This window comes from Peromyscus californicus, unplaced genomic scaffold (genome assembly GCF_007827085.1).
Source record: "Peromyscus californicus insignis strain IS unplaced genomic scaffold, ASM782708v3 Scaffold_11__1_contigs__length_118956290, whole genome shotgun sequence".
NCBI classification, from domain to species: domain Eukaryota; kingdom Metazoa; phylum Chordata; class Mammalia; order Rodentia; family Cricetidae; genus Peromyscus; species Peromyscus californicus.
In genome coordinates this window covers 105,759,759-105,775,887 of record NW_026294402.1, presented here as the reverse complement: position 1 = coordinate 105,775,887, position 16,129 = coordinate 105,759,759, and the positions used below count along the sequence as shown (strand labels likewise).

The 16,129-nt window shown below is 46.5% G+C and overlaps 1 protein-coding gene across 1 annotated transcript in view; it reads right to left on the bottom strand.

Moving 5' to 3' along the window:
• The window catches only part of Dclk3 (doublecortin like kinase 3), a 57,576-nt gene that overhangs the window by 23,331 nt on the left and 18,116 nt on the right, over positions 1-16,129 (bottom strand). The window contains exon 2 of the mRNA XM_052722386.1: positions 6,074-7,896. Coding sequence (XP_052578346.1) covers positions 6,074-7,896 — 1,823 coding nt within the window. The remainder of the gene's footprint in view (positions 1-6,073; positions 7,897-16,129) is intronic.

Genomic DNA, 16,129 nt, shown 5'->3' with positions numbered 1-16,129 from the left:
CTGTTGGCAACTCCATCTCCTCACACCATGAGAACAGGCTGAGCCTCAGACCGATTCCAGTACATGGTTAGAAAACACAAGGTAAGCCAATTGTCCCCAAGTGAAAATAGCCCTGGGGGACACCTGATCTCACATGTGGAAACTATGGGCATGTATAACTGGTAGAATGCATCAGTGGGCATGTATAACTGGTAGAACGCATCAGTGGGCATGTGTAGGAAATGCCAGCTCACAGGACCTACCTGGACTCTCACATGAATCCCCCCTGCTTAAAGGATTCAGTGAAAACAGCAACCACAAGAGCAGGCTCTGGACATCACATGTGGAAAATGCCTCAGCTCAGACCCAAAAGACAGACAACAAAAATGGGTGAGTGGCAGGGCCTGTGACTCAGTTTGCAGAGCGCTTACCTAGCACACATGAAACCCTGGGTTAGATCCCCAGAACTCCATAAACCAGGCCTGTAACTGCAGCTCTTGGGAGATGTAGGCAGGAGGATCTGATGTTCAAGGTCATCCTCAGGCTACACAGCAAACTGAAGGCAAGTCTAGGATACATCAGTGAACACATCACCCAAAAAATATTAATAATAATAATAATAATAATAATAATAATAATAATAATAATAATAAGTTCTTCAAAGCAGTAGGAAAGGGACAAGAACAACAACAAATATAAAAATTCCACTTCCCCAAGAGAGTTACTGAAAACTAATTCAGACCATGCAGGCAACCAGCCAAATTATTCTTGCAATTCTATTAAAGTTGGCAAAAACAGTAGTGCCTGAGTTAATGGTCAACATAAACCTCATTTCACCAGAAAATGAGCTTGACTCAGTCTGCCTTCAGCCTGCTCATGGGGGCAGTTCAGGGACACAGCTCTGCAGCCATGCACATTAAAGGAAACATGCTCAGTTCCTGACCCCTTTGCCCCATTTTTTTTTAAAAAAAAGGCAACTTATTGGCATAACTGTCTCCATTCACTATCACTTTGTCTGCAGGAACTGGTCTCTGAGTGCACCTTCATGATAAATGCCTGGGCACCACAGTCCTTTCTATATGCTGATCTTAATGGAGAGCTTGCTGCTTCCCTGGCATGAAATGATGATGTCCAGCTAATGTCTGTTAATTGTCTACCATGTGGCAAAATTGTCCTCGGGTTCATGGTAGAGTCTGAATAAAATCGTGCCTGTAGTCATGGACCTGTCTTTCCAGTGAGAGAAGGAAGAAATGAAAGGCAACGTAGATGGGAGACAGCTCAATTGGTAAAAACACTAGTGCAAGTCTTATGATGTGAGTTTAACCTCTGGAAAAGGCAGATTCGGGGGCATGGGCATGCAATCCCAGCACTCCCACAAGAAGGGGAGGACAGAGATGGGAGAAAGGCCCAGAAGCCCCAGGGCCAGCTACCCTGAAGCACACAGAAACAGTAACAAGAAAGATTGCCTCCAACAAGATGAAAGGAGAGAACCAACTCCTGAAGTTATCCTCTGAGCACCATGTGCACTATGACATGTGCACACCTGCAGTCACATACATGCACAGTACACACACACACACACACACACACACACACACACACACACACACACCACAATAATAATAGTAATAATAATGATAAAATATTTGTGTGCTGGTTGGTTTTATTGACTTGACAGAAAAACCTAGAGTTCTCTGGGAAAAGAACCTCATTAAGAAATTGTCACCATTGGATTGCCTGTAGGCAAGTCTATAGAGCACTTTCTTAATTAATGATTGAAGTAGGAGGGCCTAGCCCACTGTAAGAGGTGCCACCCCTGGGCAGATAGTTCTAGGTTGAATGAGAAAGCAGGCTGAGCAAGTCATGGAGAATAAGTCGGTGAGTACCCCTCCAGGCTGAGCAAGCCACAAGCCAGTGAGCAGCACCTTCCACAGTCTTTGTTTCAGTTCCTGCCTCCAGGTTCCTGCCTTGAGTTCCTGCCTCCAGGTTCCTGCCTTGAGTTCCTGCCTCCAGGTTCCTGTCTTGAGTTCCTGCCTTGGCTTCTTTCACTGAACTATGACCAGGATGTATAAGCCAAACAAACCCTCTCCTTCATAATCTGCTCTTGATCCTGTTGTTTCATCACAGCTAGTGAGATGGCTCAGTTGGGTAAAAGTGCTTGTCACTAAGCCTCAGTTCCATCTTCAGGACCCATATGACAGAAGGAGAGAATTGACTCCTACAAGTTGTCCTCCCTTGAAATGTGGCATGCTCATGCTCATCTTCTACCTACCTCCCTCAACACACAATACATAAATAAAAATGTAATTCTACTTTTAATAATTTTTAAAATTGTATTATTTTATGTGTATGAGTATTTTGCCTGCATGTATATCAGTGCACCACATGGATGCCTTGTGACCAAAGAGACCAGAAGAGAACATTGGATCCCCAGAATTTGAGTTACAGATAATTTGGGAGCCATCATGTTGAAATCAAACCCAGGTCCTCTGAAAGAACAACCAGTACCCTTAACCACTGAGCCATATCTCTAGCCCTCTAATAAATTTTCCTAAAAATGAGATGTAGAACATATCAGGTGGTGACAGAACCTGTCAGGTGTGATCAGAACTTGTCAGGTGGTGATCATAAAGTGTCAGGTGGTGATCATAAAGTGTCAGGTGTGATCAGAATGTATCAGGTGGTGATCACAGCTATGAAGAATAAAAGGAGACAAAGATTCCAGATGATGACAGTGTGAGATTTGTTGTTCTGACCAAGACTCCGAGGGATATGCTTATAAGACATGTTGGGTTCATTAGCTCACTACAGTAAGAGGGAACACACTCTGCTAGAATCTTCATTTAACTCAGAGAGCATCCAAAACACTCAGAAGATTGGAACTATGTTGGGTGATTAGGGACAGTTCAAGAAAGCAGGAGTTGGCTTTGGGTTGGGCAGGGTCAGGATGAGTAGTTCCATGGTGTCTCTCTGTTGAGATAGGGCATTAGCCTGCAGGTGGTGGCACATGCCTTTACTCTCAGCACTCAGAAGACAGACTGGTGAATCTCTGAGTTTGTGGCCCGGCTAGTCTACAAAGTGAGTTCAAGGACAGCCAGGGCTACACAGAGAGACCCTGTCTCAAAAAACAATCAACACCAACAGATAGGTTATTAAAAAGAACAGGCTCATCCTTGAAATAACCAACGATGACCTTCAAGTCCTGATCCTCCTGCCTCTACCTCCCAAGTGTTGGGGTTACAGGCATGCAGCACCACATCTGGCTGTCTGACTGGGGTTACAGGCATGTAGCACCACATCTGGCTGTCTATGACTGGGTGTCTTGATCTTGTGTGAAGGCAGGAGAATGAAGCAACAGTCTTGATAGTCGTCACAGGGACATTTAACCACATTCACAACTTAATGCATTCTGACATTATTACAAAGAGGTTTGTTTTTGTCTTGATCTACCCAAGATACAGAGTGGCCCTCTGGGAAGTAGGTGTACTGTGACATTTTATGTTAAACAGGAGAGTGTCACAGCCAACCTGGGTTAATGTGCTGACTCCTTCATGTCAGGGGGCCTCTGCTTTTTCTCATGTCTATTCTCCCAAGATACTACTGTTAGTGTTCTTTTCCTATTAAATCAGGAAACTGGAGCTAAGAAGATGACCCACTGAGTAAAGATCCTTGACAGACTAACCTTGGCAACTTAGTTCCATCCTTGGAAATGAAGTAAAGGTAGAAAGTGAGAATTGAGAATTGATTCCATAAAGCTGTCCTCTGACCTCTACACCTGGTGCCATTGCATGCATTCCCTATTCCCATCTCTCTCTCTCTCTCTCTCTCTCTCTCTCTCTCTCTCTCTCTCTCTCTCTCTCTCTCTCTCTCACACACACACACACACACACACACACACACACACACACACACACACACACAAATATACACCTTAAAGATTTGGTTGCTTAACAATGTATATATATGAGTGTATTTCTGTGCATGTATATATGTGTTCAGGTGCCTGGGGAGGTTAAAAAGGGTGTTAGATCCCCTGGAGCACAGTTACAGGCAGTAGTTAGGTGCCAAACATGGGTGTTGGGTCCTCTAGCAGCAAGTATCCTTAATCACTGAGTCATCTCTCCAGTACCAGGAAAAAAAATATTTTAAAATAATGGAAATCAGGAAACTACATGTTATGCAGCTATTTCCTTCTAATCAAAACCTTCATTCTCAGAGAGGTCAAAGAGGAAGGCTCTTAGGACTCATGAGGTTTAGAAAGTTACAAGACACAGGCGGTCCCCCTACCCCACTTAACCCCTCCCCCAAGGTTTTATAAAAAATGGCAAACAACTGCTGGAGGAGAAAGAAGAGACTCTTCCGTGAAGCCTCCCCAGGCTGAGCAGAGCTCCAGGTTGTAGCTTGGATGAGTCATCACCATCACCACCCATGCTGGGGTAAGCAGCATGCAGCTGCCTTTGAGTTACCCACAATCCTCTGAGGAACTTCTCGACCACACTTGTGGTGATATATTGTGTACCCTAATAAATTTGCCTGAAGATCAGAGAACAGAACAAGCCACTAGATTAAACATAGAAAGAAGCCAGGCAGTGGTGGCACACACCTTTAATCCTAGCACTCTGGAGGTAGAGATCCACCTGGATCTCTGTGAGTTCAAAGCCACCCTGGACTACATGAGATTGATTCAGTCTAAGAGAGAAAGAGAGCCAGACAGTGGTGGCACACACCTTTAATTCCAATATTTGGGAGTCACACACCTTTGATCCCAGCACTTGAGATCTCATGTCTTTGCTTGGAAAGCACACATGCCTTTAATGCCAGCACTAGGAAAGTTCAGACAGGAAATGATATAGGTGGGCGGGAAAAGGTGTGAGGAGACAGGAACTAAAGTCTTTCAGCTGAGGAGAGCTTTTCAGGCTGAGGAGTCCTAAAGGTAAGAGGTGGCTTGTTCCTTTGTCTCTCTGATCTTCAGGTAAACTTATTAGGGTAACAATATATCACCACATACATTCCTCTAAGTAACTCCAACAAAATCATGGGTTCGCTAAGCTAAACTTGGTTGAAATCATTTGTCTGTTGCTTGTGCCCTGTCTGGACTACACAGGATTTTGTTCATGTCTCCCTAGGAAGAATCACACAACACTAAGGTCCAGAAAGGATAAGGACTTCATCTGGAGAAACAAACAAACACTAGGAAGCAAATTTGGAGGACCTGTCTTCCTGTGCTAGAGAGTCTTATGTCAACTTGACACAAGCTAAAGTCATCCAAGAGGAGGGAACCTCAATTAAGAAAATGCCTCTATAAGATCAGGCTGTAAGGCAAGCCTGAAAGGCATTTTCTTAATTAGTGATTGATGGGGGAGGGCACAGTCCATTGTGGGTGGTGTGATCCCTGGGCTGGTGGTCCTGGGTTCTATAAGAAAGCAGGTTGAGTAAGCCATAGGGAGCAAGCCAGAAAGCAGCACCCCTCTGTGGCCTCTGCATTAGCTCCTGCCTCCAGGTTCCTGTCCTGTTTGAGTGCCTGTCCTGCCTGACTCCCTTCAATAATCAACTGTGATGTGGAAGCATAAGCCAAATAAGCCCTTTCCTCCTCAATTTGCTTTTGGTCGTGGTATTTCATCCAGCATAGAAACCAAGACACTTCCCCACCAGTCTCATGCAATCCACACACAGATCTCTCCAGATCTGCAGACTGGAAACTCCTTAGCAAAGCATTGTCCTCAAAGAGGACACAGGGAGGGGCAGATGGTAGTCGCAAAGCTTGAGGGAGAAGCCACCACCAGTAGACATCCATTGCCTATGCCAGAGGATATGTAAATATTCAAGAAATTAAGTCACATGGCCACCATCAAAGCAAACACATTTATCTCCTAGAGAAGAGGAAACATTTTGACTTATTTAAATCAAAAGGCTTATATTTCCGTAACAATCAAAACAAATTTATTCAGCAATTTAGGAACTATACCCAAGGTTTTAAGTACTGAAATAAGCACATTAAAGTAGCGTAATTCTCGAACAGCATGATGCAGCTGCTATTCATTCTATCCTACATTTTATAACTCCCTCTCCGGTAACAGCAAAACTCCCGGCTTACCAGAAGGTTTTCCGGTTTCAGATCCCGGTGGACGATCTTCTTGTCGTGCATGTGGACGAGGGCCTTACACAAGTCTGTGACCATGAGTGCAGCATCAGGCTCTGGAAACTTTACACTTTCTATGATGGCATCAAAAAGGTCCCCTCCTTGAACATACTCCATGATCAGGTAGATCTCCGCTTCTGTTTCATAGACCTCGTGCAGTTTCACGATATTGGGGTGAGAGAGGCTCCGAATAATTAAAATCTCACTGTCAACTATATCCTCCTTACCCTTCAGCTTGGACTTGTCAATAATCTTCATGGCGTAAGCCTGCTTGGTCTCGCGGTGCTTGCACTCCTTCACGACGGCAAAGTTCCCGTCCCCAATGACCCGACCGATTTCATAGTGCTTCTCCACATCAGCTGAGATGATGCCCAGCGGCCGCAGCTTCCGGCCACTGGGCCGTTCCGGCTTGCTCTCTTCCAGCTTCGTCTTAGGCTCCTTTTCCAGCACCATTCTCCTTCCTCCTGCCCCACCTGGCTTCTTCTCGTGGTCTGTTTCCTTCTCCTCCCCTCGGGTCCTGGGAAGCTGCGGGGGTTCGGCCTGGTGCTCTCTCAGAAGCCAGGCGCCATGCTTATTCCTGCACGTGTGCCTGGGGTCTTTCCTCGCATCCACCAGCCCCTCCTGTACAGCTGGTGGGCCTTCCACGAGGTCCTTCTGGGCCTTGGCTGCTCCTTGAGGGTGACTTTCCTCTTTCTTGTCTGAGTTGTTGCTGGGTCTCCTCAGCTCCTGAGGGGGATTCCTGGGGCTGCTCCGATGGCTATCACCCTTCCATCCTTCCTCTCCATCCGTCAAGTTTGCCTCAGAAGCCCTCCTGCAGCTCTTGGTCCTCACCAGCTTCTCCGAATCCCACTTCTGACCCCTCCCCAGGTCCAGCTCACTGATGCCCAGAGGGCACCACTCCCTCTGCAGACCCAGCTGCAGCTCTCTTTCTCGCTTACACTTCTCACACCTGACGATCTCCCCGGAGGTCTTTTCGATTTCCACCCCCAGGTGCTTCTCTCCACTTGCATGAGTCTCCTCCAGAGTGGCTTCCCTGGGTGTTGGCAGGGCACCAGGTTCTGCTTCCTGTTTGCCTCTTACCCACTTCTTCTGGGCCCTCACCTTGTCTTCCAAGGCCAGCTCTGTAGAGGTCTTGCCCTGATGCCTGGTGACTGTCCTGCTCCCCATAACCTCACTACAGCTTCCCACCTCTCCACAGCGGTGGCCTCCTTTTAGAAGCTTGCTGGGAAGTCTGCTTCTCAGCCTTGGGGAGGCGGCTCTGCTGTGTGGGGCCAGGGCAAGGGCCCGGTTCTTGGGATACAGCTCCTCCATAGCCAACTGGATGCTCTTCAATGTTAGCGGCTCTTTGCCCATAGCTATGAAAGCATCCCCCTCCCTGAAGAAGTCAGACACACTCTTGACTTCCCTGCCCTTGAGGGTGAACAGCTTCCGCACACGGTCATTCTTCCACCGTGGAAAGCCCAAGGCTTCAGAGATGTCTGCTAGGAGTTGCTCAAAGGTCTGCACTGACCGCCTGTTGAGGAGCAGGGTGGCCTTGCGGAGGGGCTGCCCACCCAGCTTCACCACCGTCACCACCCTGGGCTTCAGCGGGCTGTGCTCAGCACGGACTGAGTGAAGGCCACTCTGAGGATTGAACATGGGCACGACGGCACCACGTGGCCCCAGGACAGGTTTCTCCAGAGGTCCTCGCCCAGCAGGCAGCCAGGAGCTTTGCAGCTTTCGCTCAGAAATCTTGGAGCTTAAGCATTTTAGAGAATGGTCACACGGGCCTCGGTGGCCTGCAACAGGAAAAAAGCAAAGGAGGTTGGTTAGTCAAAGTGAGTTTAAAGAATCCTTTGGACTTCATCGGACTTGACCGATGAAGGGGCTGGAAGTGTAACTCGGTGACAGCGCAGCTGGCCAGCACATGAGAGAACTGCTTCATGTCCCAGCCACAATATATACATGTGTGTGTGTGTGTGTGTGTGTGTGTGTGTTATATGTGTATGTGTGTGTTATACGTGTATATGTGTGTTTGTATATATGTATATGTGTGTATATATATTGCTATTCTACTATCGCTGTTTAAGTATATAAAATGATGGACCTTTAAACATTATGTCTTAGCTTCAATTTCCTCCATGAAAGAACAGGAGCCTGGAACTGAGTTAGCAAAAGGCTGAGGTGGCTCTTTTGCAGAGACCTCCCCTGAGCCAGGCCACACCTGGGACCTTCTGGAGTCATAATCTGGTCCATTGAACACAAATTAAAGCTCCAACCTGTCTACCTAGGATGCAACGTGAAGCTAAAACATTCCAGAACTTCAAGGGTCTCTGATCCTTCCCATCCTTTTGCCCAGCTAGATTTTCACCTCTAACAGGGAAGGCAATATGAGAAGAGGGTATGCCCAGGATTTTTATCCTGGAGTGACCCCTAACTATGTCTATAGACTTGGGCAAATTATCTGTGCTTCCATGTCCTTCATCTATGACAGTAGGAAGGGTGACATTTCCCTCCCAGTTTTGTAGAGTAAATAGGGAAGTGATTATAGTTCATTTAACAAAATACTGACACTTATCAATACCTACTTTCCAATCTTAGTATCAGCTTTGTGTTATCATTTCATTCAATTAAGGTATAAGTCTGTGTGCACAGCTTTGCCTGGCATCATAAACAGGGCCGGGCCAATGTGCTGGGGGAGAGGAGGGTTTAAAGCTGTAATTGAGAGTCTGCATAAAATGTTGCTGTAAAGATCTTGATTTCAATCCATATAAAGAAACCTCATTCTCTAAAAGATTTTTTCCCTCCTTATTTAAAATAAAATGTATCTCAGTGCTACAAAGTGAAATTAACATGTACAATATACAAAGCCCTGAATTCTATCCCAGTACAGTAACACAAGCTATTCTTGTAAGCCCAGCACGCGGGATGCTGAAGCAGGAAAATTGCCATGAGACTTGAGGCTAGAGCCTGGTTTCCAGACTAACAGGCTACAAAATGAGACCTTGTCTCAGATAACAAGGAAACAAGGCAGACACAACAGCACATGCCTTCAATCATAGCACTCAGGAGTCAGAGGCAGGTGGATGTCTGTGAGTCTAAGACCAGCCTGGTCTACATAGTGAGCTCCAGGCCAGATGAGGGATACATAGTGAGACACTATCTAAAAAAAAAAAAAAAATGTGGTTAGAGAGATGGTTCCATGGTTAAGAGTACTGGCTGCTGTTTCAGAAGATTCTAAGTGCTGGATTTCCAGAATCCCTATAGTGGCTCACAATATGTCATTCCAAAGGATCCAACACACATACCTCCTTGGCCACTAGGCATACACATGGTGTACATATTTTCATGTAGGAAAACACCCATGCACATAAATAAAATAATAAAATTAGTTTTAAAAGGTTAAAAGCAGGGGGCAGGAGAAATGGCCCAGTGATTAAGAGCACAAAGTGGTCTTGCAGAGGACCCAAGTTCAATTTCGAGGACCCATGTCCAGCACCCATGTCAGGCAGTTCACAACCACCTGTGACTCTAGCTCCAGGGGATCCGGCTCCTTCTTCTGGCCTCTCAAGTAATGGCACTCATATTTGCACAAACCCACACATGAATATTTTAAAATAAAACAAAATATTTTTAAATAACTATATTGTTCAAAGTTTCAAAGTGATTACCTGTAAATGTATTTCAGTCCACCACAGCAGAAACCTCATTTGCCAGGGATGGACAGCTTGGCCCACATGTCCACGCAGAATGTGTTTTGTTTTTTAATTATAACATGCAATCTGTTCTGAGACAATTTCTCTCTAGGCACATTGTCGATCAGATGAGAAAGTAATAGCTGGCGCTGATCTTCCCACATGCCATGAATTTATGAGTGTGACAATCACAGTTACAGTGGAGGGATTTATTTACGGACATCTGTTATACTTCTCACAGTTACCCTGCCCCAGTCGTAGGCAGCAGGAACACTGATCTGAACTCCCTGCATTGTGGACCTGAAGAAGGTTATGAGGGAAGGTGACCATGAAATGCATGGGTATGTGTGAAGGGCTGATGAAGAGCATAAGAAAATAAGGAAACTTGTTTCCTCATGCTCTTCGTATAGGGTAGAACCTTGATTCAGACTTATCAAACTCTTGGTACAGAGAACTGTTATCTCAGCCAATACCCCAGGTAAGGGCTTTCCCAAGTAGGAGTAGAGAAAGGATAGGGTAACTAACCCAAAGGATCAAATATTGGCTAGGATCAGAGACCACCACCAGAAAGTCAAGAGGCAGATCAAATGCAAATATGAGAAGAAAGAGGATCAAGAATTATTGAAGGACAGGAGTTAACTTGAGCCTTCAACACTAAATGGGGAGGAGGCCCCTAGTAGAGAGGCCCAGGACCCTGCCATGGAGTTGGACAGTTGTCCATGTGGTCCTGAGGTTACCACAAATAAATGTAAACTCAAGGTGGAGCAGAAAAATTTTGGAGAAATGGTCAGTCTCTACATGAGAGTGTCAAGCCAAGGGATGATACAAGCCTTGATTAGAATAGTATTGGGAGGTGGGAAAGTAGCAAGCTCCGAAGCAGCCCTGAGAAGCAAAATTCCCAGCCCTGCCTTCAAAATCCATGGGCTTTGCAAGAGAAGTGTCCTCTATTCCAGGGAGGAAGAGAAGATGGGTCCTCAGAGGACAACCAGGCAGACACAAATCTGTAAACACACTGGCGAAGTGGACACTCATCATGGAAAGAGGCTTAGAAAGACCCCCAGAGAGGTCTTAGATGGTGCATCAGGGTGGTGTGAAGTGGAGCTCATGAAACAGGACCCACACTGGATGGCTTCCACACTGGAGAGCAACTTAGGATAATGAAGATGTGAGCCCTAGTGGGACCTGCATCCTCAAGAGCCCAAACATCGGTCTTCTGATGGGCAGTTTGACCCCAAGGTACCCAGACCTGGGTGGAAGAGGATAGATTGTCAGGACAGTTGTACTTAGACTTTTTCAAAAGACTCTGCCCAAAGCTTTCATGGATCCCAGGAAGTTAAGAGAGCAAGCTGATGGTACCGCATCTCTGAACCAGGAAGACAACCCAGGGCACAGTCAAATGGAATGTAAATACAGAACAGTTCAGTTTCCACAACAGAACATCAATTATGCCCAGTGCAGTACCTAGACACCCAGATCATTGGAAGCACCACAGTCTGAAGGAAGACAGAGAACTCAGTCCCTCACCCTCCTGGAAACAGTGAGGTCTGAAGAGTTCCTGGCACAGCGAGGAACTGGGAGCCCCAGGGGAAATGCAGCTGTGTCAGTGACTGTATTCCTTGCTTTTCTTGTAGCTGTGACAGAAGCGACTTGGGGGTGGCTGTTTATTTGGGCTCAGGGATATAATCCACCATGGTAGGGAAAATCATGGAAGCGGGAGGGTGAGGAAGCTGGCTACATTTCATGCATAATCAGAAAGCAGAAAGAGATGAGGCTGATGTTCAATTGGCTCTTTTTTTTTTTCAGCCCAGGCCTCCAGCCCATGGACTGGTGCCACCACAGTTCCCGCGGATCATCCCACCTCAGTTAGCCTGACTTGGAGACTCCTTTGAGAACCCGCTCATAGATTTGTCTCCTACGTGAGTCTAGACCCTTTCAAGTTGACGATCAAGATCAACCATTGCCACAAATAACAGTGTCGCTGTTTTGAGCTCCAAGCATCATCACTGAACAGACCTACTGAGTGGATGGAATCTGGAGGAGGGAAGAGTCTGTGACCAGACATTCGCCTTCCACCAGGAAAACCACCAAGGAAGGCATGTAAAGGGCAACCAGGCAAGAGCGGCCCATTTGCTCGGAGTTTGAGAAAACGTCACTTTGCAGCTGGAACATGGAATGTAGAGTCAGACGACGTCTGTTAAATCCTGAATCTACCCGAGTGTCATTAGCTGAGTGCACTCAGGAACATTCTATAATCCCTCTGAGTTTCAGTTTTTCTACCTGCCTGTCATTCTGTCATTTTGGGAGAGAAAATGCCTTCATCAAACTGGCCCATAGGCATGTCTGGGTGGCACTTTCTTAATTGTTGACAGATGTGGGAGGGCCCAGCCCACTGTGGAAGGTGCCACCCCTGGGCAGACAGGCCTTGGCTGTATAAGAAAGCCAGCTAAATGTGAGCCTGGGAGCGAGCCAATAAGCAGCGTTCCTCTGTGGTCCCTGCCTCTGCTCCTGTCTGCATTCCTGCCCTGCCTTCCTTCAGTGACGGACTGTGATCAGGACATGTAAGCCAAATCAACCCTCTCCTCCCCAAGTTACTTTTGGTCACGGTGTGTATCACAGCAATAGAAAGCAAAGCAGGACAGTGCCAAACAGCCATAATGTCTCATTCACACTGAGGGAGCTGGCACCCTGCTCAGCCTGGACGGGCTCTCCAGGAGTGCTGGGTTTTCCACATAATGAAAGAAAATGTGTCCTGCAAGCTTGAGTTTCCCCCAGACCCACACAAATCTCAAGGTCAAAGAGAAGAGATGCTAAATACGATCCAGCAGGATAAACTTGCCATTCCTGTAGTAACTGAAAGAGATATCCAACAAACCTAGGTACATAGGCCTTCTGGTAGGATAACTCAGCTTCCTGCTCGCTGGCCCTAGGACACTGGCATCAAGAATGCCCAGTACCTAAACCAGCTTGCCATGGCATTATGCCCTGGGATTTGTTTGACTTCAAGACTCCATGTCTATTACTTGCTGCTGCCACTCAGATGAGTTCACATAACATGATTCCATGGTGACCAGCTCTGGGAATCACACTCACCCAGTTTCCTCTCTAATTATTTGTCATTACCTGTAGTTAGGAGACTAGCTGCCACTCACCAAGTGTATAATCAAGACAAAAATAACTAGAGCCTAATATGTTTACACTGTCTCTTATTTTTTTTTTATCACAAGGAGCGTTTACCTTTTCCTAGCCATTTTTTAGTCCTAACCTGTTTATCTGATTCACACAAACAAAAACAAGCCATGCCTCTGATCAGTATTACCTTCCAAGAAGTTATGGTAACCGCTAGAACGAGTCAGTACTGGAGAGACGGCTCAGTGATTAAGAGCACCGGCTGCTCTTGCAAAGGACCCAGGTCTGATTCCCAACACCCATATGATGACTCACAACCACCTGTAACTCCAGTCTCAGGGGGTCAAACAGTCTCTTCCAACACCAGGCACCTATGTGGTACACAGACATACATGCAGGCAAGACAACACATACATAAAACTTTAATTTTTTTTAAGAAAGAGGAGAATTACACCCAGTTGCTATAGGACATAAATAATACCTAATTGTTCCTGAAGCATTTAGAAACTGTGTGTGTATTTAAAAATGGAAATTGGCTGGGCAGCGATGGCACATGCCTTTAATCCCAGCACTTGAAGAGGCAGAGGCAGGCAGATCTCTGTGAGTTTGAGGCCAGCCTGATCTACACGTTGAAGATTATTACACAGAGAAACCCTGTCTTTAAAAAAATAAAATTGATGTTTTAAAATATCTTGTAACATCCAATAAAAAGTTACCACATCTAATAGAGCATTATTAACTTGTTCTCTCTAGCAGGGAAATTCCCCTTAAAATACTTTCCCTGTGACTGGCCTTTCAGTTCTTGGTGATTTCCCCAGATTAATCACTGCAGCCTCCAGATTCAGTGCTGAGATTATTCACTTGGGAGGCAGAGATGGAGGGGACTGGAGGAAATTTTCCCTTTCCCTGAGTCGTTTGTTCTGGCCATTTTCCAGACACCGTTTGGGAACAAACTCACTCTGCTCACTTGTGGATATGCGATCAGGAAAACATCTGTCAAGTCACATTTGATAACGCAAACATCCCAAAGAGAGTTTTCTACATGAATTTTAAAAACTGGAACACGGCCTCACAGTAAGCTGTGGAAATGCTCCCATTCTGTACAACGGGAACCCAGCCGACACCCAAATGATGTGAAGAGGAAGTACCAACAAAGAAACTGAAGTGTCATGCTGCTTCTCATACACCGTCGTCACTGGTGACATGCCAAGCTCTCCCAAACGTTGCCACCAGCGATCTTTACTGCCCTTGTGACACTGACTGAGACACCCAAAGGGAGATTAAATTTGCTTCTCTACTATTACCTTAGAAGTGCCTCGACTTTGTATTGGTTTTATCTGCTGACCCACTAGTCACCATTTCCCTCAGTGCCTCCCAGCACAGAGGCACAGCACCTGACTGTGAGTGGCACCTGCCAGTCCTTAGTCCATTCTGCCTGACCGTTGGCAGATACATTTTCCTAAGCTGTCCATGACAGCTGTAGAAGAACTGCTGTGACCCTGTATTGCCTCCAGTGTTCCTGGGCTCCTTCTTTAAAGACAGTGTCTCTGTAGCTCAGACTAGTCTCAAACACCCTATGTAGCTGAAGATGGTCTTGAAGTCCTCAGTCCTCCAGCCCTCCTGCCTCTACCTCCTGAGTGCTGGGATTAGAGATGTGTGCCACCATGCCTGGCTGCTGGAGTATCTCTAAGTGAGCACACTTCTCCTCACTTTAAAGGTCTATCCCTGAAACCTTTCAAAACGCCTGTCCCTTCTCACTCACTCAGTTGGTCCCCGGTTCCCACACATCACACTTCCACTTCCATTTCTGCCACACTTATTGTCTGAAAATCATCACCCCCTTGCAGCTAGAAAGCAGGCTCCTCTTCCTTGGAGGTCCCAGGACCTCAGGATACATCCTAAAGACATCCTAGGACAAAACAAAAAATAAAAAATAAAAAAAATGGAGGCACCCAGACTGTGAGATCTCCCCTCCTGTACCTACTGAGTACCTACATTAATATTTAAGCCAACAGCTTGCTGGTTAATTTCCAATTTGCTGCATTCTGTAGTCCAGGCCTTCCTGAATGCCAGAGTACACAGAAACCACCTGAAGCTTGTTAAACATACACTGGTGTCCAGTCAGTCTTCTGGGAATGGGTTCCAGAATTTGCATTTCTCATAATCGATGTTACTGGTCTCTGGCCCACACTCTGAGTAGCAAAGATAAAGAATCAAAATCCAGGGTCTCCTAGGAGTGTTGCTTGTCTGCAAGTGTTTAATTTTATAGTGAGAATTTAGTGATATCAAAACATGCCACCAAGAACAGTGACATGGGGCATCCAGCATGGTTACCTTCTACAGGCCCAGACTTGAGTGTACACCTTTATTGGTACCAGTTGCCACGAGAGCAGGAAGGCTAGGGAATGGCTGGAAGACATTTTTGTGCACAGGGAGGAGATATCAGGCTGTGTCTGAAGAGGGAACAGAAATTGGGGTGTAGCTATGCTGGTAGGGTTCTAGCACTCATGAAGCCCCGAGTTCTGTCCCCAGTACTGCATAAGCCGGAGGTGGGGTGCACATCTGGAACACCAGCACTTGGGAAATGGAGGCAGGAGAATCCAAAGTTCACTTATCCTCTAGTACATAGCAAGTTTAAGGACAGCTAGAGACCCTGACTCAAACAAAAAAAAAAAAAGAGGGGGGAGCAGCATGGTGCTTATCCAAGTATGTTCGCCAATCCTAGAAAGTTGGTTCAAGAACCTCGGAGCTACAGGGAGAACGGAAGGGGGAAGAGGCTAAATTTCCAAGGCTTGTGTGAGCTCTGGACTCCAGGTGACTAGGTAGATGTGAGAAGAACCACCCCTGCCTGCCACCTTGCACAGGCCCAGCAGAAGCCATGGAGAGAAGGCCACAGGAGAGCAACAGAGGGTGGAGTCAGAAGTTGCATAGCAACGGGGGTGGGGCGTGGGGGGAGGAGCCACAGTATATCCAAGTGATTCAACGCTCTGCCAATGAGGTTGCAGGTGGAGGGCCTGTGTGAGCAGAAGGCTGCTGGGACTCAGCACACTGGGCATTACTATTAACATGGCCCCATTTGCTCCCAGAGCTGGCAGTAATGGTGACCCTTCTCTCGGGCTCCCTTTCCTCCAGATGGGCATTCCAGCCATTGCCTGGCATGGATTCCCCAGCTCCTCTTTCCTCTCACTGGTTCTGAAGTGGCCTGACTCTG